Source organism: Passer montanus, unplaced genomic scaffold (genome assembly GCF_014805655.1).
Source record: "Passer montanus isolate IOZ18808 unplaced genomic scaffold, ASM1480565v1 scaffold149, whole genome shotgun sequence".
Classification (NCBI taxonomy): Eukaryota; Metazoa; Chordata; class Aves; order Passeriformes; family Passeridae; genus Passer; species Passer montanus.
This window is the reverse complement of record NW_024361940.1, coordinates 672,739-697,773: the sequence shown is the minus strand read 5'-3', so window position 1 is coordinate 697,773 and position 25,035 is coordinate 672,739. Positions and strand designations below refer to the sequence as shown.

Below are 25,035 nucleotides of genomic sequence, written 5' to 3'. Positions count from 1 at the left end.
CTGAGATACTTCCCTTATTCTGCTTCTGTCTCCCAACATGTACATCAGGGACCAGGATATTGACATCTGCAAAATTCTTGCATGCTAAAGCTCCAAAAGCCTGGATATTATCAGATAAGCAGAAGGATAAAACCCCATATATTATTGGGTCAGACTCCTGGGCATTCTTAATCATTGTTTGGCTTCCCACAGTGGGCACCACCTGGTAGTTTAGAGGAAGAGGCAGGAAATATGGTGACAAACAGCTGGGAAAAAAATCTATTAATGGTTGTCTAAAAAATGTACAGAATTATGAAGGTTCATATATATTATACAAATACTGATTCATGATTATATATATATATATATAAAAAGAACTACCTCCATTCATTTTAAACAAGCAACCTTTCTGTTGATTGAATACATTATGACTTCTATGTCAGAGATGTTTTCTTTATAACGTAACCTTTTCTTAAGAGATGTATCACTTTTTTCTTCCAGTATATCCTACCTGTAATAAATATCTCCAATTTTTTTATGCTTTCACTTTATATGCCAGTGTTTCTGTGCTCTTTCATTTCAGAACAGAGTTGCAAAGACATCACTGCTGTCCCACTTCTGAAGGTCCTATGTCGCATTAAAGAGTTATCCATATGATGAAACCTTTGTGACTAACATGCCAGATGTAGTTCCTGGCTGAGAAGAACAAAAATCCCTCCTTAAAATAATGCTAAACCACTTTCCTCCACAAACCCTCTCTGGGTTTTGTTTTTCCACATCCTTGTTGATGTAGAAGACTTTAAAGTGTCTTGCAAGGGTGTTTTTTTGGAGGGCAGCAGTTGAGAAGGAGCTCTCTGATGTTCAGTTGCCTACCTGTGTGCAGCCCAATTCGTATCCTGAGAGGAATGTCTGGCATGTGCCTCATTTTGAATGTTCCCACAGAGCTGAGGATGTCCAAGGACATGTTGGCAATTTCAGCTGCATGCTTGTTTCCATTCCGTTTTGGGAGCCCTGAGGCAACCATGTAGGCATCACCAATTGTCTCCACCTAGCAAATACCATCACATTAAGAAATAAATATAGAAATTGAAAAAGATGGAAAGGAAACAAAAACACAGAATAAAATTACTTCTCACCTTGTAAACATCATGGTTTCCAAGAACAGCATCAAACAGAGAGTAAAGGTCATTCAGAAGGTCAACTACTTCAATGGGTTCACTGAGGGCTGAAATGGATGTGAAGCCCACAATGTCATTGAAGTAGATGGTCACCTGGTCAAAATACTCCGGTTCCACAGTGCCACCAGTCTTGAGGGCTTCTGCCACTGAACTGAAATAGCAACACAAAAAAGATGGCAGAAAACAAACCCTTTTCTAGTGCATGCTCAAGAGCTCAGACTCTTGTTTTTCTGTGTTCAGATCTTCCACTATATGGCTGTAACCATTATTGATTAGAGTTTCTTACTTTGATTTGAAGGTGCTTGTCAAAATTGATGGCCAGGTCTGTAATGTTGCTCATTTCTGGTGTTGACCAGACTAGATATGGGCTTGTTTTGTTTGGTTTCCCAGGGATTTTTTACCACTTAAAGTACCAGTACTTACGGTGGAAGCATTTGTGACAGCAGTTTTTCTGTCTTCTGTTTTTCAACCTCTAGCTCTTCAGTCCGCTCGCTGATTAAATCTTCCAGGTTGCTTGAGTACTGCTCAAGCATCCTGAGCATTGAGTCAATGATATTGGTCTTTTTCCCTTTGTTGATGGTTTTGAACTGGAAAATTAAATTGGAGAGTTATTTGTTTGTCTCTTTACACCACTGTAACACTCAGAGTTTGGAAAGGAACAAAAAGCAAACATTTCTTTGGAGGTGTCATGCTAAAGACTGGATTTTTCAATGGCAAGAGTTTAAAGATAAGGAAAAGGTGAATTAGAAGGTGAATTTGCATCAATCAGTGAGAATTAGATGAAACACAACCTTACATTAGTTGTCAACTTGTACATGGTTATGGAATCTTGCCAGGTTGCAGGTTTGCAATCCCCTTTATCCCATGAACAATCTTTAGGGTAACTTGCAAAACTTTGCATTCAGAGGCACAAAGTTCAGGCTGTTAGCAACACTTACAACCTTTTTACATGTTACAGCACTTAAATCCATCTTCTCACACTGACATGCATGTGTACTGCCACCTCCATTCCCAGTTCTTCACTGAGATGTGCTTTCTCCTTCTGACCTGAAGTTGAGCTGCTGGAACTTTTCAGATAATTTGTGGCTTTAGAGGCTACCTTAGACTCAACAGTGGAGTCAGCAGGTTCAAAATTCTTCACAGCATCATAGAAGCAAAAGGTAAAAATTATGGATATTTGTTTACCTGTTTTGAGGAAATGCCCTAAAATTGAGTCAGGGAAGGTTTATATTGGATATTGATAATTTTTTTTTTCACAGAAGGGGTTTGTAAAACCTGTTTGGAACAGACTACTCAGGATAATGGTTGGAGTTACCATCCCTGGAAGTGCTCAAGAAACATGTGGATGTGGCACATGAGGACATGGTTTAACAGCACACATGGTGGTGGTACAGGGTTGATAATTGACTATCTTAAAAGTCTTTTCCAACCTTAATGAGTCTATGATTCTATTACCTTATAAGAACACAGGAACTACATTGCTTGATCAGAAAGGAGGGTTATTTTCCCAGTACCTGTCCATGATATTGGCCAGGTATGTGGGATCCACATAACAGATATGTGGGAAAACTGTTTAAAGAGGCCTCAGGTACAGTCATATTCTCCAAGTTTCCACCAATCTAGAATTGAGTGACCTCCTATGCCAAATGTTGTATCTTTGTCTTTAACAGTCTTTGGTGAATTTTCCTTATAGTTACCATTTAAACATTTTAGAAGATTAAAAGAAAAATTGGTCTGAAGGTGCATAATTTACAAATCTTTCATCTCCATGAGACCATCTGTGCAGGTACACTGCAAATGAGAAGACATCAAGCCCATGTCCAGAGTGCTTCATCACCCCTAAGTCAGGACAAGTCCAGAGCTCTGCAACTTCTCCATTCTTGAATAACTGAACAAAAAAACAAACAAAAAAAAAACACAACAAAAAAACAACCCCCAAAAAAAAACCCACCAAACAATAAAACACTTCCCTGCCAAGAACAAACAATAGGATTACACCAGCTTCTTTATTTACTGACCTTATGAAATACCTCCTCAAAGGTTGGACGTCGTTCAGGGGCTTCAGCCCAGCATTGCTTCATTACCTGGATGCATGTCAGGGGGGCTACCTCAGGAGCTATGTTTGGGCGACACAGGGGAGGGGGCTTCTTCACTTTCTTTATAATTTCTGTGGCAAGAGAAGAATGGGAAGAACACTGTAAGATGGAGGGCCTTGATAGGGGTAAAGGACATGGACCTTTTCTTGTGTCCCTGGCTTGCTTCTTCAGCTGTCACTCTTAGGCCTTAGTACCCAGTCTGTGCCAAATGAAGCTGGACATTTCTGCTTTTCTGTATCAGTAGTCTCTTGAAGGATTTAAAGAAGATTCATGTCTCTGGAGAACCAGGTTATGAGTAATAAAGTGGCTGGATTGGGGAAGGATGTGTGACAGATGGATGTGTGAGCCTGCAGGCTTGTATTTAATTAAATTGCCTCTGACTCTCTCCACTAGGACCTGCAGCCTTCTAAGACAGCAGAGGTTTATGGCTGAGCCCAGACAGGAAGGATACCAGCCTCTGGTGCTTCGTCATTAACTGGGAACCAGGACGTAGGAGGTTGCTGGGAGTGGCGACAGTGGAAAGTATGTTAAGGGGGAGAGGTTGAGTTCAAAACAGTGTCTGGGAAATTACTCCCTGTCTAGAGCTCCCTTCCTAGAAATGAGGCTTGTAAGGAATTGGGCTTGGGTTTCCAAGCCCTGAGAAGTCAGCCTTTTAACACCCACCAAAGTTATGGTATTTGACATCTTATTTTGTTCAGCGCAGAGCAGACAAACGGAATGAAAACCTCTTTCTCTGGCAGGAGTCCTGCTGTTGCTAAGTACCCAAAACTTTTCAACATTTACAGCTTACTTTAAAGATCTTTGGCTCATCTTCCCAGACTCCTCCAAATGAACTAATCAAAACATCTGGCCCCAATATTTCCAGGGGCAACCAAGGGGAAATGCCTCCCCCAGATTGTTTTAAAGTTCACAAGTGAAACCTCCTTAGGATTGAGACACAATGAGTAGAAATTAATCATTTTATCAGGTTAGAAAAGAGGACTGAACTGTGTTCAACATTTGCTGGAGGTTCTGCAGGGAGGACAAGGTGGGGAGAACCTGCTAATTACATCATAGTCTACATCATAGGTCCAGCTCTGATTTATGGAGTGGGATACATCATTGTCATTGCATTGTGACAATAGCTTCAGGCATAGAAAAGTCAGGGCCCCATTTTCAAGCTGTACAGGCACATATTGAATTGTCATACCCCAATTTATGATTGTTCAGCTTAAAATATGTTGAGAATGGGCTGTCACTGAAATCAGCTAATTTTAGATTGTTGTCACTCCCTCCCTGTTTAAGTGCTTGTACCCTGACTCTGACTGCAGTGGATTTGCTCTTCCCATGGATGCACAACATGGTTGCACCATGAGCAGCTCCTAAAGACTTCACCTGTTTGCTGTTTCTGATATACATAAGCAAAATGATGTCACAAAATTGATCATTTTGACCTCTGTTGAGGACAGAGTCTCTTTGAAAAGGAAAGGATTAAGGACAAATAGATGGGCAGATGGACGAAATAGGATGTTGACAAGGGGTGCAGCTCAAAAACTTCAGCCTCCATTATGCACAAAAAAGGACCAATGAGTGGGAAGCAAAGGAGTTTCTAAGCTATGGGAAGTTCTGCCCTCAGATTTCACCCCACACAATGATGAAAAGTCCGAGTTTGCACAGGGAACTGGAGGTACTGCAGAGGCCTGAAGCATCCTGGGGAGCACGCAGAACCCTGATCCCAGTGAAAGCAGTGATAAGACATGTACAAAGGCTGTGATGAGAACCACACATTTTGATGTTTACTATGAATGTTGGGTTGAAAACAGACTTCTGCCACTGAAAAAAGTCATGAGACCAATACATTATTGCCTTATTAGTAAGAGAGCTTGGCCAGGCCTTTTATAAAGTGCTCTGCACAAAACCTTAAAAATACACTGTAGTAGTTGCCTACCTTCAGCTGAGAGTTCTGATGTGCAGTAAGGTGGACCCCGAGCAACCACTTCTTGTAGGATGATTGCAAAGCTGTAAATGTCCCCTTTGATTGTGCCTTTTCTGCGCATATCTGGGTCCCTCAGTAACTCAGGAGCTGTCCAGAGCAATTCTAAAAAAATTAGAGAGCATCACATTTCTTACACTTTAGCTCAGACTATTGTAAAGCAAGTGCTTAAATGAATATTTTATTCAGTCATTTGATGAAAGGTTGGAAAATACTATATAATATACTAAATCAAATATTTTACTTCTAGTGGTGTGTTAAAAATACTAAACTTCTGCACTGAAAAAAAAAAAAATTTCCCAAGTTTTTTTAAAAACTGCCACACCAACAATTTGTATCATATAACACCAGCCATGAACTTCAACATAAGAAGTCATCTCACCCCTGCCAGAAGCTTTCACATCATTTTTTTTAATTGAAAGTGTTCCTGAGACAAAATATTGGCATAAAATCTGGAATTTCTTGTTGCCTCTTGTTGCAACAGTTGTTGCTCTTTTACAAAACAACAATTAACAACATATTTTCTGTAGTTCTTTTTAGATGAAAATAGTTTCTGTAAAAGCAGTTTGTGACAATCTGATGCACAGTCTTTACAATCCAATAGTTCAAATGACAAAAGACACAGTTGTAAAATATATCTAGCTTCATGAAGAAATGAATCTTCAAACTGAGATTTTGTTACCCTGGTAACTGTGCATTCTGAGTAATGGGGATATGGAACATCTCTGCCACTGCAAATGTGTTTGTCTTCTGTAATGGAGGAAAAGAAAGTCTTCTGTCTGACAGCTGCCCTATCTGAGACACTGAAAAGGTGTAAACATCAAATCCCATGACAGAGGGATCAAACTATGAAATGCTATTGTAAAACAGGTTTCAAGAATAAATTGGAATACCAGAGGAACCCCAAAACAATGGCCACATGAAAGAAATCTTGTCCAAGTTTCCAAACCTGGTCCCATGAGGGCAATTCTTACATGGTGGGAATATCATGTGACAGCCTTTGGTGACTGGCATGTAGAGGACCTCTTTCAAAGAGACCTACATAATTTTGTGGTTTAGATGACTTATTTTAACAAGAAAAACAGTCTTTTCATTTGGGATAACATAAAACTCTACATATAGGATTGGGTCTAAGGATGTGAAGCCATTCTACTGGCTACATTTCTACAGAAATTCAGTGCTGATAAGATTTCAGGGACAATTCAGTCCTTCTGCAACTACAATGAGCTGAAGTTCTGTCACTGCTTACAGTAAAATGTATTTTCTCTACCACATTACTCTGCTATTCGCTTCACTTTCAGGCAGTCTGAGAAAACCTTTGCTTACTCTTTCTTATAACAATGCGTGGTATGGAGGAAACAAGATGTAGTGAGATTGAGCATGAAAAGCCTTGTGTGGCCACTGGTCTGCAATTGTATTAGGACAAAAATCTGTTAAACCAATGGACAAATGTTTAAAAAAAAAAAAAATTCTTCATCACACCTACCTTCTGGGGATGGCTGAATATAGGGGCATTTCTGTGCCTCTAAGATCTCATTGTAACCATAGTCAGTGATCTTCAGAACAAACCGACCATCCACAACACAGTTACGAGACTTGAGACGTCCATGGGCAAAATCTCGGTGATGCAAATATCTGATTCCCTATAAAACACAGAAGAAATCCAAGACTGATCCTTAACAATTATCTTATCCATCAGCACTCAGAGACACCAAGCCAATTTGTCACCTCAGATGGCATTAAATGCAGCATTGACTCTATGTCAAATGCAGTAATGATTGAAACAACGAACTATGAGAGAAGTTTAGAAATGGATTAGGCACATGAAATAGGTTTGTCTGGACCCTAAAGCAGTAAAGGTCTGACAACTTCAGGAAGAGTCAGATGCCTCCTTCTGTAGCCCTACGTCTCACTGCACCCAGAAGTTCTGCTTTTAGGCAAGGATAAGAAAGGGGACACAAGTGTTACTAAATGTTTAGGTCAGAGGAAGTCACGAAGAGCTGGGTGCCACTACCCATCTCCGCCAAGGAGGTTCAGAAGGCGGATCACAGACTACAAGAATGGTTCTGGTGGTCTACTCTCTGGAATCCACCTGTCCCAGATTAGTAGTTCACCATCAAGACATGAGAACATGGAAGTGTGAATGCTGCTAAAGGGACCATATGTGCAGCTATCCTGTGTCAGGGGATGGATACTGTTTGGTTCTCTGGTGGATGCATTTCTGATTTACGACAAGAAAGGGCCTTTGCAAAAAAAATAAAATTGTCACAAAATTCTGTTCTAGGTGATCAGTTGCAGCCTGATACATAGTTTTAGCCTCTTGCCCTACTGTGTGGTTGTAGTTCTATTACCCCAAATGGTGCTTCTCTCAGATGGAAACAAAATAAGGATAAGGAGTCTCATTTAAAGACCGATACAATTACATCCAGATTTGTTTTCGCTGTGTTATCATAAAAAACCCAACATTCTGATTCAAATATCTTAGTCATCATAGAAGTCCCCTTCAGATCATGCCTCAGCAGGAGCAATGGATTTACTTTAATTAGATCCATCACAAGAGAGGACTTGAACATCCAGTCCAGTTTCATATCCTCATTTCTCAGCAAGTCCTCCAAGCTGCCTCGTGAGCAGTACTCAGTCACGATGGCAAAGATGCCACAGTCTGAGAAAAAGCCCAGGAACAGATTCACATTTTCATGACGCAGATCCTTCATCTGAAACAAGACAGTGAATCAAAGTGAGACGAGGTCAGCCAGGCATCTGCTTGGTAGCTTCTTGGTATCACTAGATGCTCCCTTCACACTTGTACTCCCAAACAGCCTTCCACAAAAAGATGGGGACACAAACAACCTCTCTGGTACTTATTTTTGATTACTCAACACTCTTTTCAAACTTTGTTTTCCTTAGTCTATCCATTATACACGGAAAGCAAGATAGCAAAAGCAAACTAAACAGAAGTTTGTGTTTTGTTTAGACAAACTATATTGAATCTTTCACTAGGCCAGAATGGCTTTGCTGGGTAGATTGAGTTCAGCATGTGGATCTTGCTCTGAACTGGAAAAAATACCATACCTAGAGAGTCCAAAGTTATCTATCAATGGTGTCTTTGGAGACATGCCCTGGTAAATTTGTTTCTTTTACACATGTAAAAATGCCACTGCTATGTTAGTAATAGCTGTCGACAACTAATGCCCTTGAATTTGAAAAACAAGTATGCTTTATTGTCATTTGTAACAATAAAATTTAAAACCAAAATTAAGCATCTGAGAGGCATCTTAGGTGGAAACACAAAGCAAACATTGGAGAAATGCACAACTGTGTCTGTGTCACACTGTTAACATATAATACATGAAAATATCTACCAGTGTCTCACACTATGGAGGGATGAGTTCCCCAAACCACCCTGCCTTTGCAGGCAAGGTCACTTGAAGGATTCATTGTACATTTAACACTGCACCAGCTTGGAAGTGGCAGGTCTGGGATGGGGTTTTACAAGCTGCTGACTGACATATGGATCTGTGATAAATTTGTCAGATGCAGTTGTGCATGGTCCACTCTGCCACATTTCACCAGACAAGACTCATTGGCAACCACAATGCATGATTTAATGGATAGACATGAGACAAGGGCAACAAACACACCCTGAAGCCAAAACCACCCCCTGAGAAACCTTCCCCCACATATCATCATCCCCTATCCCTACCTTCCTTAAGATGTTGGTGGAGCTTTGCCTCAGATTGTGAACTGCTCCTGTCTCAAATTTTTTCAGCCACACCTGGTCTCCCTGTCCACAATCACAGAATCAGAGAACAGTTAAGGCTGGAAGAAACCAGTGATGGACCATCTAGTCCAACCTCCCCTCTTAAGAAGGGTTATCCTAGGGCACATGACACAGGAGCGTGTCCAGGCAGTTCTTGAATATCTCCAGTGAGGGAGACTTGACATACTCCCTGAAAAATCTGTTTCAGTTCTTGGTCACCTGTACAGCAAGGGTCTTCCTCATGTTCAGGTGGAACTTCCTGTCCGTCAGTTTCTGCCTTTTGCCTCTAGTCAACTGAGAAGAACCTGGCTCTGTCCTCTTGACACCCTCCCTTCAGATATTTATAGACATCAGTGAGGTGCTCTCTCATTTTTCTCTTGTTGAGGCTGAACAGGCCCAATGCCCTCAACCTTTCCTCTTGAGAGAGAAGGTCCAGTCCCCTAATCCCAACACAGGTGGGTGACTTACAGAGCAAGTCTCTGAGCAGCAGATAACATTGGGATCCAAATCTGAATTTCAGATCCTTGACTTGGAAAGTGGCTGGGGATTTTTAATGTTCTTGGCAACAGATTGTTTATATACGGAACTCAAATAAGAAGATCCACAGCAAACCTTGAAAAAGGGGTGAGGCAGAACCTTCACCTGGATCACAGCTTCATGCCTGTAAGGTTTCTTAGTATCTGATAAACAGCAATAAATTGACTAAAAAGGAAAACAACTCTGACCAGAGCTTTTCTCTGGCATTAATGATTGACCACCTCTTCAGGAAAAGTAACCAATTTATTTTGGACCTCTTCAGGAAAAGTAACCATGCCATTTTTTTCAAAAAGCTGCATTTTCGGGAAAAACCTGATGGATGGGGTGAGTTTTCTTGGCTATTGCCTCTGCGTAAGCTCCATGCAGTCCTATTCTCACAAAGGGGAATTTGAGCGTCCATTTGTATATTTGGATCCTGTCTTGCAATTAAGTTCCTTATTAGACATATCACCAAATAAAGACTGTCTTGTAAGAAAGGTTATTTATGGTGCCACCACCTTAGGTGGTGACTTCTCTGACAGGACCAGACTGGCAGTGTTACATGTGTTTGTTGAATTTTCCCATCCCACATGACTCCAAGTGTCAGGGTGAGGGCTGGGACAGATTTGCCTTAAACACTGCTAAGTCTGTGCTTGGGAGCAACTTATTTTCATACTTAGGGTTTGTTCAAACTATCTCCATCCTGGGACCTAGTACTGCAGCCAAATACTTTTCCCTCTGGAGCAGTCCAGTGAACAGTAGCAGTGAGAGAAGGCTGCATGAGGTTCCTACCTACCTCATACAAAGCCACATTGGAGGTTTCATGGGTGGCAACTGTGCTTTTCAAGGAAGCGGAGCGGGTTACGGATATCAGGCTTCTGTTCTTGGCTGCTATGCTGTTTGTATCAGTCAGACTGTCCAAGGTCAGCCTCTGGAAGGCAAGGAAAGCAGGTGCTAGGCAGCTACCATCTTCAGGTGTAAACCTCCACTCCAGCTCTGCCCTGCAGTGTGGCTTTCTGGGTAGGGAAATAATGGGAGTGTTCCCTAGCAGATCACCAGCTCTGGGTATGAGCCAGGATGGACCTGGAATGGTTCCCAGTATATTTTAATGCAGACACTTTATTTTAAAAGGTAAGATGGTTTATCTTTCTTGGGAATGCCCTGTGGTACACTATCCAACCTCAAGAACAAGGAATAAGCCCTAGCAGCTAGAAGAAACACAACCAAGGCTACAATTTTGCACCATCATAAAGGCTCTGACATCTAATCTGAGACTAAAAGCACTCAGCATATGGGAAATTTTCTAATGTGCAGGGGAAAATGACATGAAGAAGTGAAATGACCCTTCCAGAACTTTATGAGTATGAAAATATCAGACAGCATATCTGTTCTAGAGTGTTCCACCGGATTCCTTTCATGAATAGAAGGACTCACCTTTCTATGTAGCTCTGGGTTGATGAAGACAAGGTCATCCAAGGTCAGTATGATCTTGTTCGGACCCCTGAAAAGCTGGTTGTTCAAGATACTCTGCCTGCAAGAGTTGGAAAGCCATGGTTATCAATTTTAGGTAGTGTGTTGGGTCTGACCAAGGTAACATTTACAGCCCTTACAGTGCTGTGCTTTGCATTGGTAGCTGAATGGATGTTGATAACAGACCAATGTTTTGGCTACGGACGAGCAGCATGTCCTTCTGACATTCCTTCCCCTCACCAAAGGGGATGGGAGTGGGCAAGATCCTGGGAGGGCACACAACCAGGGCAGCTGACCCAAATTAGCCAAAGGAATATTCCATACCACATGACATCAGCTCAGATACATAAGCTAAGGGAGAGAGGAGGAAGGGGGACATTTGTGAGTTTTCAGTGTTTGCCTTCTGAAGGAACCATTATGCATGCTGAAGCCCTGCTTCCCAGGAAGTGTCCAAACATTGCTGCTTATGGGAAGTAGAGACTGATCTGTTTCCCCTGTAGCTCTTGTGAGTGCAGATCTCTGCTTGTTTATTTGTTTTTGCTGTAATAAAACTGCCTTTTCTCACCCTGCTGGTCATTCTCCATCTTATTCTCTCCCCTGTTCCAGTGACAAAGGGAGTGATAAAGCAACTGAGTGGGCACCTGGTACCCAGCCAGAGTCAACCTGCTACAGGTAGGTAGCCAGTTTACACCTCCTCTGAATTCCTCACACCTGGCTTCCCTGCTCTATTGGACCCTGCCTGCATTCAACTCTGAGGCCCCTGACTTAGGAAGGTCATGGACCTATTGGAGCAGGTGCAGAGAAGGCCATGAAGATGATCAGAGTGCTGGAGCACCTCTGTTGTGGAGACAAGCTGAGAGAGCTGGGGCTGCTCAGAAGAAGGCTTTGGGGATTCCTTAGAACCCCTTCCAGTGCCTAAGGAGAGGAGCTACAAGAGAGCTGGAGAGGGACTTTTGACAGGAGTGACAGGACAAGGGGGGATGGCTTCCAACCGAAAGAGTGCAGGTTTAGATTATATATTAGGAAGCAATAATTTTCTGTGATGATGCGGAGGCACTGGCAGAGGTTACCCAGAGACACTGTGCCAGCCCCACCCATGGAAGTGCTCAAAGCCAGGTTGAATGGGGCTCTGAGCAGCCTGGTGTAGCTGAAGGTGTCCTTGCCCATGGCAGAGTGGTTGGAACCACAGGATCTTTAAGGTCTAAAATAGTGTGGGAGTGGGAACGGGTGTTGGTGAAAGCAGTGGACAAATCACAATGCCTTGGCTTGGACTTAAATCCCAAATAATGAATTACCCATTTCAACATGGATAGCAACAAAAGCTATCATCTCAAAGGGTCTTATCACAAATAGGCAACTGGATTGAATTTACTTCCAAATATTAATTGGATGTGTATGTAAGCCATATTTTGTTTTGCTCACTTTTATTTGCCATATCCCAAATCATTCTCCATTAGGAGGCAAAACCAAGTTTTATTAGTCCAACTGGTCTGGTCATGAGCAAACCACATTTAGGCACACCAGCCCTTCTTAGGGACTGAAACTGAAGTGTAGTTAATTTATAAGTGTAGTTAATTTATAAGAGCTGCCTGCACACAATTTACTGTCTAAACCTGCATGTAGCATGGTGCATTTTAAAGCACAGAGCAAGATGTGCCCTTGTAATGGTCACAGGTTTGTACAGAGGCAAAAGCTGCAAGGATGAGCAGTATGGCACATGTGACATCACATCACATCATTTTGATCCCATTGTTTCAATGGGATCATTGTTTCAGGGTATAACACTGAGCACAAAGCAGCAGTATCTACTAGACAGACAAAACCTCTCAACCAGGAGCAGAAAAGGGAAGGGAAGTCTCCTTCAATGCCACTTCTTTTGTTTAAGGAATTTTGTTAACAGTACAGCAGATGACTGATCTGCACTCTCCTAAGTGTTTCCCTGATGAAGTGGACGATAGGGATTACTTTTGTTGATGTTACTGTAGAAGGACACCACCACATAAAACAACCCCAAATCACCATAATTCACTTTTCCTCTCAATGTATCATTCTGGACATTTTAGAGGAGCACAGGCAGCTTTTTGAAGCTCAGAGGAAGCCTTGGCCACATAACCACAGGCTTTACTTGGGATGACATTTCTCTAAGCACACTGTCCTAAGCCACCCAACTCATCTCCATGAAAAAAATCACCACTTATGTACCTTTCACAAGTCCATCTGAAAAACCTTGCTCGATAAATCACATCCTCTCTCTAAGCAGGGAGGAAAGCATCCCTCTGCCAAAATCTAAGCAGAGAGAGTGGAGTGACTCATTTAAGGTCATGCAGCAGATCCCTGACAGAGCTAAGACCAGAGCTTCCACATTTCAACTCAGACCATGCTGTGGTTTAAATTTAGTTCCAGACATGCCCCTTCCTAATATAAATTACTGTCTGAGTCATACTGGACTTTTTCTTCCCTAGCAGATGGCCATACATCTTTTCTCATGACCAAGCTTTCCCAAGCACAGCCTGGTGCTTGTGGAAGAGCTTACAAATAGAGTAGGCAGAAAGATTATTGTTTATTTACTTAATTGTGGAGGCTGGTGGCCAGGGAACAGAGCAGGGTTTCAAAGAGTGGGTGGGTGGAGGCAACCTCATCAGTGTCTGCAGCTCTATCAGAAGCAGCTGTGAAAGCGGGGGAGCTGTTTGGGGTGTTCCTTGCTGGGTGGCCCTTACATCTGGGTTTGGAGGGATGATTCAGGAGTGGAGACAAAACATATCTCAGAATTATTTCAGAGGCAAAGTTGGAGGGAACAATCTAGGAACTCTGCTCTGCTGAAGTCATTGCTCCTCAGTAAATATGCCTTCTAATTTCAGTCTATTTTCACTCTAAGTTCGGTGATGTGGACATCAATAATTAGAGACAAACTACTTCAGGGGCTATAGTGACCTTGCCAAGAGCAATACATAGCTCCTGGACCAACCAATCCATTCTGGCACATTTCTACCTTGTATATAGAGTTGGGACACAGATGTGACATGCAATTATGGGAAATTATTCTTTCCCCAGAACACTACTGCCTTTACTCCAAAGATCTCATGCCCAGACCAACACATATATAATGGGAATGACCTGGGAGCTGAGCCCCAGGTCCAAACAGCAAGTGAATCAACTTGATAATAAAGATGTACCCTAAATATATGCTTCAAATTCTCTCCAGTGGTATTTTCTTTCTTTTTAGTACATGAAGAAAATGCAGAGGGTCAGCCTCACATGTTTCATAGGAAACATGTTTATATTAAAGACAGAAATTCAGGAAAGAATGATCTGGAGTCAGAAAATTACTTGGTTTCAACCCTTGTGTTCTCATAACAGATTCCTGTCTTTGGTTTAGATGACATCCTTTGCACTTCTAAAGTGATAACCACCTTCCTAATGCTTCAGAAACATCCAGCAGACTGCTGGAGCAGTGGAAGGGTGTGAGGACCCTTTCCTTCAGGAGGAAGGAGCAGCAGAAGCAATGTGGTATGAACTGACTGCAGTCCCCATTCCCTGGCCCCTGTGCCACTTGTGGGAAGGAAGTAGAGAATTTGAGAGTAAGTTAAACCTGGGAAGAAGATGTTTTTAAGATTTTGTTTTATTTCTCATTATCTTACTCTGATTTGATTGATAATAAATTTAATTTCCCCACATCAAGTCCATTTTGGCTCTTGTGGCAATTGGTGAATGATCCCTTCCTGACCCCATCTTGACCCATGAACCTTTTGCTGTATTTCCTCTCCCCTGTCCAGCTGATGAAGGGAGAGATAGAATGCCTTTGGTGGATGCCTGGCATGCTGCCAGGGCCAACACACCACAAATGTGAAGACATACGTGTCTGGAGAGCCAAGAGCAAAATCAGACCCTCTGAGTGTGCACAGTCTAAACTGCTGGCTAAAGCAAAAGCCTCACACAACAAAAGTTGCACCAACTCAAATACGTGTTGCAATTCTCACCTGATGAGAGAAGCCAGGCCCACAGCACACAACACCAGGACAAATAAAAGCATTACTCCCAAGAAAATTACTGCAGGCTCAATCCCTGTGCAAAGATGGGAAGAGGATCAGCGAATTAGAAAATCATTTTGATTTAGGCAATAATATTAAAAACATCAATATCAGGCCATTGGATTACAAAGTCAAATATACAACCAGGAGAATTCCAGAAGACAATTTCAATGCAATGTTTGTTTACGAATACACAAATACTTACTAACTTGGCATGCCTAAGATTTCAGCTATGCTAATTATTTATTTCCATGCACTTTCTTTTTCCTAAACCAGACTTAGAGCTCTGGACCAATGGAAAAATAGTTTTTTCTTCAAGTAAATAAAAAGACTCACAGAGAAGTATTACATTTTAGAGGAAGCTTCTGCAAAGTTCATAACTTTTTAACATTTGGCCCTTTTCTCTTGAGGAACTGAAATGCTGAAAAGTCTTTATCATGTGGTACCAAAGTGACAGCCAGGGTGAGTCACTGGCCCATCTGGGCTTTTTCATTCTCTGCTGCAGATTTCTCATGCTGAAAAGAGAAGAAGAGGAGGAGCAGCAGAAGGTTGATGTTTTCCTCAACACATCCATCAGCAGAAAGTACTGGAGACAGATTCTTTGCTGATGAGTGTGTTTACTAGAGAGCTAAGGGAAGCTGATATGATTGCATAAGCTAAATTCCAGTGGGAACTGTTTCCTGGGTCTGTCTCTTCTGTTTTGTAATTTTTCTTTTTATTCTGTTTGTATCCAGAGATCTATAAACACAAATCAACATGGAGAAATTTGGGTTGATGGAAGGCTCATGATTTTTATGTTACACTGGCACCTATCTGCAAGCACTGAGACCTAGAGCTTTCCAGTAAAAGCTGAAGGCATTTTTGAAAATTGGTATTTGTTTCAGGAAAAGTCAGAGCATTTTAGCTGAAATTTCACTGCTTCAGTCTAGGGCCCCAGGCCCTGACTGTCCTCACACAAACACAGGAAGAGGTTGCCCATGAAAGCTGTGGCCACCCCATCCCTGGCAGTGTTCAAAATCAGGCTCCATGAGGCTTTAACCAACCTGGTCTAGTGTGGGATTGGAATAGATGGACGGCCTTGAAAGGTCCCTCCCAAGCCATACTATACTTCACAACTAACCAGAAGTGAAAGTAACCTAATCATGAGCTTGTGGGAAAGAGCAAACATACAGCATGCTTGAGGGAACTTACAGGATTGAGTTAAAGTCATTAGGAGATGCTTTAATTGAACTGGGAGTACATGAAACCTCTTACAGGATCTTTAAGAGGATGTGCAAACATGGGTGAAGGGAGAGATAGAATGGGTCAGGAATGCTCAAGTATGTGAGAGGATGGGGGTGCTGGTCACACATAAACATGTTGTGCATCTTTTGCAGGCACTTGATCAGTGCAGTCATTCTCACCCTCTTAACCCCATCTACATTTTTTCCTAGGTAATCTGGGCTCTCTGACTGTGTATGACATTTACAGACTTTACATCAACCTAACTAACAGGGAAGGTATGTCCTGGACGCTTCAACCCCTGAGAAACTGCAAGTCTGAAGTCTGCTCCTGCAGAGACTGAAGGGTTTGAGGGATGGCTATGGGGGAATTTAGGTTTGGACCATCTACCAGAGGATTCATTTGTGAGTCTGAAGGAGTTGAGGCTGTGAGATCTGGTATCAAGCTTGGAGCCTAATTATGAGGTGTACCAAAGCAGCACCAGGCCATTTCTGATGTCCGTGTCCCAGCAGTGCTGGTTGTGGGTAGTGGTGCCTGTAAAGACATAACTCTCCTGTATGTGTTACTCTGCCAATGCCTGGCTGTGTCTGCAGTGTGTGTGTGTGTCCATGTCCTGGGAACACCAGCTCAGCCCTGCTCCTGGTGAACCTGGAGTTAGGAAAAACAGCAGCCTGACAACTTCACATCTTACAGCCCTCCAAGGCCAACTTCATATAAAAGATAAAGTGAGGCTTGTATTTAATTCTAGCCATAAAGTTCAGTCTCTGAAATTCTAGCAATCATAATAAATTACTTTTTAATTGACAGATGCCTAAATCTTTATGCCTTTGTAAAGGTATGAACATAAAATCCAATATCTCTAAAAATCAGTGGGATTTTTCCATAGACTGCAATGAGATGTTAAATTGCTGCATTGTTCCTCGGGACAGTGCAAAATTAGATACATGATAGTATTATACTTATCTCTTCTACTGCTTGCCAGTTGCTACGAGATCAGCACATCTCTCCTTTTCATAGAGTGACACTGATTTATGTGTCAGCTCAGTTATGGCTAAACCAAGGAGAATGGTTTTCTTAGCTACTGAATGAAATATTCCATAGATGTTGTTAATTTCATCTGTTAAAGACATAACCTGGAGCAATAGGTGTAAATGCTTAGTATTTTAAGTAAATATATCAAGAGTAGATTAAGTACTCTACCCTGAGATTTTGGCTTCCCTGTGAACTTTAAAACGGCACAATAGTTGCCTCAATTTAAAAACAATAGGTAAACCCATTGCCCAGTCTGACAAACCTAGGAAGCAGCACAGATATCTCTGCCCCCAGGCTTTGATTACTACCTCTGTTATCTATAATAACTCAAATTATTTTGAGTAATGATTATAATTTTTTCTCAATGAGATGAGTTCTGATGGTCCTTCACTCCTCATTGCTACCTGAATAAAGAAGCAGGGGTGAACAGGCAGGATGCTGAAAGCATCTGCTCTTGTGCAGCTCTCTTAGGCTGCCTTCAAGGCAAATCCTCTTAGTGCCATGTCTCCCAGAAGGACAGAGACACAGTGCCGGGTGCAGCCTCTGTTATATAATGGTTACTATTAATATTGGCAGGTGATGAGTGTTAGACCCAGAAAACCCTTTCAACACATAACAGTGGTAACAACTTTTTTGGCCCAGGAGAGTGGTGGGATTAATGGCTCTGGAATTGTTGAAAAAATTGTGTAGATGTGATATTTAGTGGTGGGATTGGCAGTGGTGGGGTAAGGATTCAATGATCCTAGAGGTTTTATCCAATCATAATGATTCTATTATTCTATGATCTAACAAGCAATAAGAGAATATTGTGGATCAATGGTGTTACCTCTGCACAGGATTCCCATTCTAAACAGTGTGATGACTGGGCATTTTTATACCACATCCTTGAAATTAGACTTTTCTGGTTGGGGAGTTCTAATTTATAGGCATAACCACTTGGAGTGAGTGAAAAGATGAAAGAAAAGAGAAGCATGAACTCAATGCCATTTCACCCTATTTTTGGTTCTTTTTTTCTTTCTTACCTTCAGTGCAGAGAACATCTGGATCAAACCAACAGCTGGAGTCTGGTTTGGGTGGAACTTCATTGGGAAAGTGGATGGCCTGGCCTAGGGGCAGCACAGAGCCTGAAGACATGTCCAGCAGGTGGGTTGGGAAAAGCTGGTTCCCATGACCATCTGTATCCAGTATCACATAGTTGTTCAGCCCCTTCCCACAGCTGTCTGTCTCTACCTGGTGACTAAATCCAGGGAAGCTGAAGTTTTTTGTGTACTCAGCTATGTTGGCTCCTGAGGCCCTGACTCCTTTCTTCCGTGCACTGTCCATAGCCATTGCCATGAAGTAAATGGCATCATAGATTGTTCCAAAAAGTGGAGAAACCTAAAAATACAGGAGAAATTGAGGATAAACATCTCCCAACCTTCAGTTTGAGACTGGTGGCAAAAATATTTTCCCCCTGGCTAAGTTGTGAACTTAAATACTGAGACTCAAGAACATTAAGGCTCACAGAGTAATGGGTTTGAGGAATCTTAGGTTGAAGGTAGACCCAATATATGCATTACTCTGAATATCTGTCTTTTCTTATGGTGGATTCACAAAATGCAATTGCAAAATATTTTTAAAACCACACAAAATTGCATTATGATGGAAAAAGCCAAGATTCTGAGCCTGATGTTTGGCTGAAATGTATCACAAATTTATCCTGCTGCAAAACGCCAAAATATCTTCTACAAATAGAAGATCAAGGTCAGAGGCTCCATATCAAGACAGGAAAAGTGTGTCATGCCCAAGGAACTGATCTTCTTTGTCAGATTATTTATCCTAAAGATGCAAAGAATCCCACAGATTTTGCAGAGCCACAGCAAACTTATTCTGTGGGGTAACAGAGCCTTTTCTGTTTGCATTGCTCCCTTCTGTGCCAGACTTGATTTAGGAAGCTTTAATACAAATGGTGACTTTTGCAATCACATGGTCATTCACAGCTGGTAGGTGAAGAGAGAGATTTTAGCCATAGCCAAGTGAGAAAAATGAGGAGTGCCCTTGGGAGCCACAGAATCTGACATTTGTGAGATTAATTGATTGGATGTAGATATCTGAAATGAAGAACCTGACAGTCAATACAGTTAACCTGGGCTCTCATTAAAGTGAAGGGGAAGAAATTAATGCTATCAAGACATGATTCATCTCCTTCTAAAGTATATCTGTACAGATCTGATAAATTATGCCTTAAAAGTACTTGTAATTTTTTGAAATGTCATAAGGAGATTTGAAGAATAGCTCATCTGACTCATGTATCTCTTCACCAGTATAAGATTCTCCAATTTTTGTAAATGTTCTCAAGGTAAAAACTGATTTGGTTTTTAATAGCCTACCAGTGACTTTCAGATAATCAAGCTGACAAAGAATTACCTTGACTATAGTGCTAAAACAATGCAGCAGCAATGGTCTTAAATATTTCCCTCTAGAAGCATCCAGTATTTCTTTAGTCTGTCTCATCCCCTCAAATTGTCAGTCATATGGACATCTTGATTCCTTACAAACTCCATAGACTTAATCTACCTTAAGAAATACCTTTTCAATTCAAGTCCATTGCAGCTAGCACACAGCAAACCAAATCTGAGAGCCTCTGACACAGGCCCTTTCTCTTAAATTCCCATAATGGTCCTACAGGTCAACCAAGTGAGTAATATTGCCAGGCATCTGGGAAAAGTGACCTTTCCAGATGAGTGCAGACCACATTCAAATTTCTCTGTATTTTTCTCAAAATGAAAGTGTGCAGTCTGGATTGACTCTTTCCTGTATTTTTTTGTAACTATTGTTATGTTTCCTATTGACAGGTCCCAGGAAATCCCAGGAGAAAGAATATTTACCTGTGTGGCTTCCAAGTCCCTGATAATTTCACCACTTTCTTTAGCTTCCCTGAATGCGTCATAGAAAGTCCTTTCTCCAGACTCCAGCGTGATGGTCAGCACAGCATCATAAGCCTCCCGGAGCTTGCTGTCATTATCAAAGACACTGAATGAGTTGTTTTGGTAAGGAAGACTGTACAGCAAAGTGTCATAGGGAACAAAGATGTATCTTCCATCTGCTAGTCCCATTTCCAGAGCTTTTGTGAGTAAGGCTGCCTGTTCCTGCCCTCCGATGAGAACAGAATGCATGCACAGGAGTATAACTGCAACACAAGGACAGTGGAGAGTGTTAGTAATCTGCCTGGAGCTTTCAACATGAAATAGGTCTTTCCCCCCACTCCCTCCCCCCCCCAATAAAAGAGCTGCCTGAACTACTGTATCAGGTCAGATTCTGATGTTATGTGCTGAGGAAGCTGAGAGTCACACCCGTTTTGTTCAGCCTCTGGAGTAACACCTAATAAAGGAGGTTGTGGGTGTTAACCATTTCTGGAGCTGTAAAGAGGGAATGAAGTTTTGACAGAAGTGAGGCACAGTTGGGCAGTTGTGGTCATTGTTGTCATTGACCAAGACTTGAGCTTTTACTCTGTGTGCCCTGAGCTGACAGACACCACACCGCTGTAAGCAGTGCCCAACCTCCAAATGCTCACGCTACTACCAAATATACAAATTTTAAGCTGACACAATGGGGCTATGTTTAAACATCTGGTCCATGCTTGACTGTCCCAAAGTCTGTGCCTTTTCTTGCAAAATGTCATGGGGCCAGTGTTTGGTGGGGAGATCTGAAATACAGGACACAGGATCAAAGCAAGATTTTTGATATTGATATTGATTTTTGATATTCCACAATATAAATCACCTTTAATATAAAACCTTCCTATAAACTCCTCTTTACTCAAGCCAAGCACAGAAAACCATCTACGAAATATTTTTTTCTTCAGACAAGTTGGACCCAATCTTTCAGGTTGTAGTAGATGATTTTGGTCTATATTCATCACATACAAAAATGCCCAGCATTCTTTTATGTTAAACCCTGTATGCATTAGGATCAGAGATAAAATTCTGCTTGACTTAAATCACTTTAAGTTTTCATTCTACACAGTATGTCTATTGGGTAACAATGCAATCCTACCCTGGGGAAACAAAAAAAATTTAAAAACAGGAATGACACTCAAAGCACTTACTTTTAATGTTATTAACTTTTTTAATCTCATTCCAGGTGTCTTCAATGCCTTTTTCTCCCTTATGCACGGATGTAACAATGCCTACAGGTAGCCCGTGATTCCTGAGGGCAGTTGCTGACTCCTTGGCTGTGTACATCCAAATATCATCAGTGGATGCAATGATGCCAACATGAGCCCACTTAAAATATTTCATTATTGTAAGCAAAATTTGGGTTGGAGAGGGCAGAGTTCTTGCAAATGCATTATGGCGGATGGTGGAATCCAGCTTATAATTGATGCACATCCATGAGAAGATAGCTTTATCCCAGTTTTTCCCTAAATGTGCAGCCACCTCACAGAATCCAGGGTTTAGAGGGCCTATAAAAGCTGAGGAAAGTTTTTCAAAATCAACAAATCTAACCAGAGCTCTTGGAGTCTCACATTCTTCTTGCAGGATCACATAATCCAACCGGTGGCCAAGATCTAGTGAAGGGTCTCTGCTTATTCGTCCCACAGCTAACCTGGCAGCCACATGGGGAAATGCTTTGGAAAAGAAGGGGTCACAGTTCCAGGGTCCAAACAGTCCAATTTTAAAGACAGAGCAATGTGCAGGGGAACAAAGTAGGATTATTCCAAAGAGCACCCACCAGAGATCCTGGAAAAATGTCTTGAATGAATTTTCAGTGAAGTGATGCTCTCTGATGTGCCTCAACAGCACCCAGGGGGAGCTGTGAGGACCCCACAGGAGAAATGACATTGTTTCACAGGTGGGTAGATCTGCACCAAGCTCTTCAGGAATCCAGGCAGAGCATTACCAGCTGCTGGAAGGAAAGCAGATTACGTTTGCCGTTCACCATATGTGTTTGTTCCATGCATCTATGTACAGCTGAGTCAGCCCAAACTTCACAACAGCTCTCAAGGCACAAGTCTTTGAGGAGCCAAACCCACACACAGACACATGGACTTGGACCACATCAGCCCCCTCACCATGCAGAAAATTGTCCAACCAGTGTCAGACGTGCATTTAACCCTTAAATGCACACTTACATAAACATTTTCATATGCTTTGCAATATACTCTGAAACCAGGCAGTGAAGAATGAGGCTGCTTTGTTTGCAGCAGTAAGTACAACCTGTGGGTACACTGTGCTTCTGGCTCCTAAGAAAGACAAAGTCACACAGAAAAACACCCATATTAGAAAACTAAAAGGTGAAATCAGCTAGGCCATCAGCTTCTGTCAAAAATCCTCAGTGGGTTGTAAACATGAATCAGAACCCATACAAAGACAAAAACACACACACACACATATGTAGACACATATATTCATATACTTAGAGATACGTATGTATGCGCATACAATTTTAAAACTCTCTGGAAAAAAAATTCAAGGACAACTCAGAGTCTCTTAAATCTGGCAAATTGAAAAGTGGATAAACAGATAATCAGAAAATGATGGGAAAGGAGGATTATGATATGAATTTAGATAAAGAACTGCTAAATAACTGTCCGGTCAAAAGTCTTGTGTATACTCTTGGCTTCAAATATTCTTGGTTAAATACTAGGAGCCATAGGGTTGCTTGGGTTTTTTTTTTTTTTAATAACAATTTCCTCCTTCACAGCCAAGCACAGAAATACCAAAGCCATAGCAAGCTCTCCTCCATCTGCAGTGTCAACCCATGGCTTAGAAAACTTTGCTGATCCCAGCAAGTTTGTGCTCTAAAAATAGCAGGCCCCTTATTCCAGCTTACCTGTTCATTTCTGGAAAAGTATTTTTATCCTGGATGCTGAGGCACCAGGACATGCAGCACAGAGCACCGCAGCGCAGCATGTCCCTGATGGAGGGAGACCTCCAGGAAGAAGCCACAGCAGAGTAGCCTCCCTCCAGAGTCAGTGGCCGTCCTTGGATATGGGTACCACCATGAGGATGGGCAATTCACGGTCAGCTTCCTCTGCTTTGGTGCCCACCTCCTTCAAATTCTTGTGTGCACAGGCCATTCCAGCTGTGTGGGTGCTCTGGGATCCTCCGTGCCTTGTCAAAATCTTCCTGTGTCCCTTTTGGTGAGGGCCATTCCTCTCCTGAGGGTTTCAGAGCTTGGGCTATAACCTCCCAAGCCCTTAGTTCCTTGAGGATCTTGCCAAGGTCCAAGTCTTCCTCACACTGAACTGTCTCAGTACAGATTGTACTCCAGAAGCTATAGGGATGGCATCTTAAAACTCTGCCCTTGGATTAGTGGGATTTAGCTACTGGGATCAGCCCCTGCAGAACAACTCTTTAAATCTCTCTGCACCACAGCACAGATGGCTCCTCTTCTTGAACTATTTAGGTTTGGAGTATGCAGAATATTTGAGTTTTGGATTCACCATTCTGCTAATGTGCCACGTTCCCTTTTTCCCTATTGTTGTTTGGGGCTTTTTTTGTACCTATCATGACATACACAGAACTTTTACACTTGCATCAAAGTCTTCTTGGAGGTTGGACTAGATGACCTTTAAAGGTTTATTCCAGTACAAACTATTCCATTATTTAATGTTTCTTGGTTATTTCTCTGGGTACTGTATATACCTCCCTAGAGGTGAGCTCTCCAATAAATCATTCCCAGGTACCTTCCCCTGGACCTGGCAATACAATTATCATCCTGGAAAAGCCTCAAGTGTTTCCATGCCTGCCCTAGCTAGAAAGCCCCTTGCAATAATTTAGCTGTGGTCAGAGGTCCAGCATTTGTAGTCTAGAGAGAATAATATGTAATTCAGCTACATGATATAAATTATACACACCTCACTGGCATGAGTTCAGGAACAGTTCCTCATGACTAATGACTGAGGGAAGCCACAGAGTCTTTCAGATGCAGTGGGGAGAGAAGCTCTCTCTGTTAATTTCATTCATTTGCTCCCATTCATTAATTTCCTTGCACAGTCCAGATCCAGGGAGGTTCCTGGGCATGTGCTTCATTGAAGGCTGTTACAGCTCAAGATAGCTATTAGGGATTATAAAATAGCTTCATATTTGGAAAGTCCCTAAGACCCACTTTAATGTCAAGCCTGACCTCAGAACACTGCTTTGTATGCTACCAGTGCATCAGGTTTTAACACCAGGTTTTACTCAAAAAATAACATTAAATAAAGTTTTTGCAGTTGGAAGTATTTTTTTTAAATTTGAACTTATAAGTTTGATTTATCCACATAGAGATATACCTATAGCTCCATCCATATGTCATATGCTCAGTGCTATCTTTCTGTATCAGCAATGGGGCTGCACAGTTTAATTCCACTTCAGGTCAGCAAACTCAAAGTCTCCAGGAGAAGCTGCAAAACTCCAGTGACTCACTTCTAGAGAATGTTTGTTTAGAGCATTCAAATCTCAGCAATGAAAGATTAAAAAATAATCACGGCAGTCTATTCATTAGCATAATTACTCTGCCCTTAACACTTCATAGCAGAGTGGGTTGAGAACTTAATCTGTGTCTCCATTTTCTTCTCCTTCTGTTTGTGGATGTAACAACCCTCCTTCCATTAGGTAATAACTGTGGCAGTAATCCATCCTCCCCAGGAAAAGCTGGTTATCCCAAATGTTTCCAGCACATCTCTCCCATGCTCAGGCTATCCAAGACTAGGGACAACACTCCTACTTCTACAAAACAAGCTCAGGTCCTAGCACTGCCTGATTGGTTTCACTAATAAACAAACAAGGTAAATCAAGCAGCTGAAGCAAAAAACCCC

General features: G+C 41.8%; 1 protein-coding gene across 1 annotated transcript in view; it reads right to left on the bottom strand.

Annotated features, from left to right (window-relative positions):
• GUCY2F (guanylate cyclase 2F, retinal) overlaps positions 1 to 22,075 on the bottom strand; it is a 37,832-nt gene extending 15,757 nt beyond the window's left edge. Inside the window, exons 1-14 of the mRNA XM_039701097.1 lie at positions 21,340 to 22,075; positions 20,120 to 20,421; positions 18,275 to 18,629; positions 14,949 to 15,033; positions 10,936 to 11,032; positions 10,298 to 10,432; positions 8,929 to 9,009; positions 7,763 to 7,939; positions 6,712 to 6,868; positions 5,181 to 5,330; positions 3,176 to 3,324; positions 1,581 to 1,744; positions 1,116 to 1,308; positions 853 to 1,027 (exon numbers count right to left, since the gene is read on the bottom strand). Of these exons, the coding sequence (XP_039557031.1) occupies positions 853 to 1,027; positions 1,116 to 1,308; positions 1,581 to 1,744; positions 3,176 to 3,324; positions 5,181 to 5,330; positions 6,712 to 6,868; positions 7,763 to 7,939; positions 8,929 to 9,009; positions 10,298 to 10,432; positions 10,936 to 11,032; positions 14,949 to 15,033; positions 18,275 to 18,629; positions 20,120 to 20,421; positions 21,340 to 22,075 (2,956 nt within the window). The remainder of the gene's footprint in view (positions 1 to 852; positions 1,028 to 1,115; positions 1,309 to 1,580; positions 1,745 to 3,175; positions 3,325 to 5,180; positions 5,331 to 6,711; positions 6,869 to 7,762; positions 7,940 to 8,928; positions 9,010 to 10,297; positions 10,433 to 10,935; positions 11,033 to 14,948; positions 15,034 to 18,274; positions 18,630 to 20,119; positions 20,422 to 21,339) is intronic.
• Between the last annotated feature and the right edge of the window lie 2,960 nt (positions 22,076 to 25,035).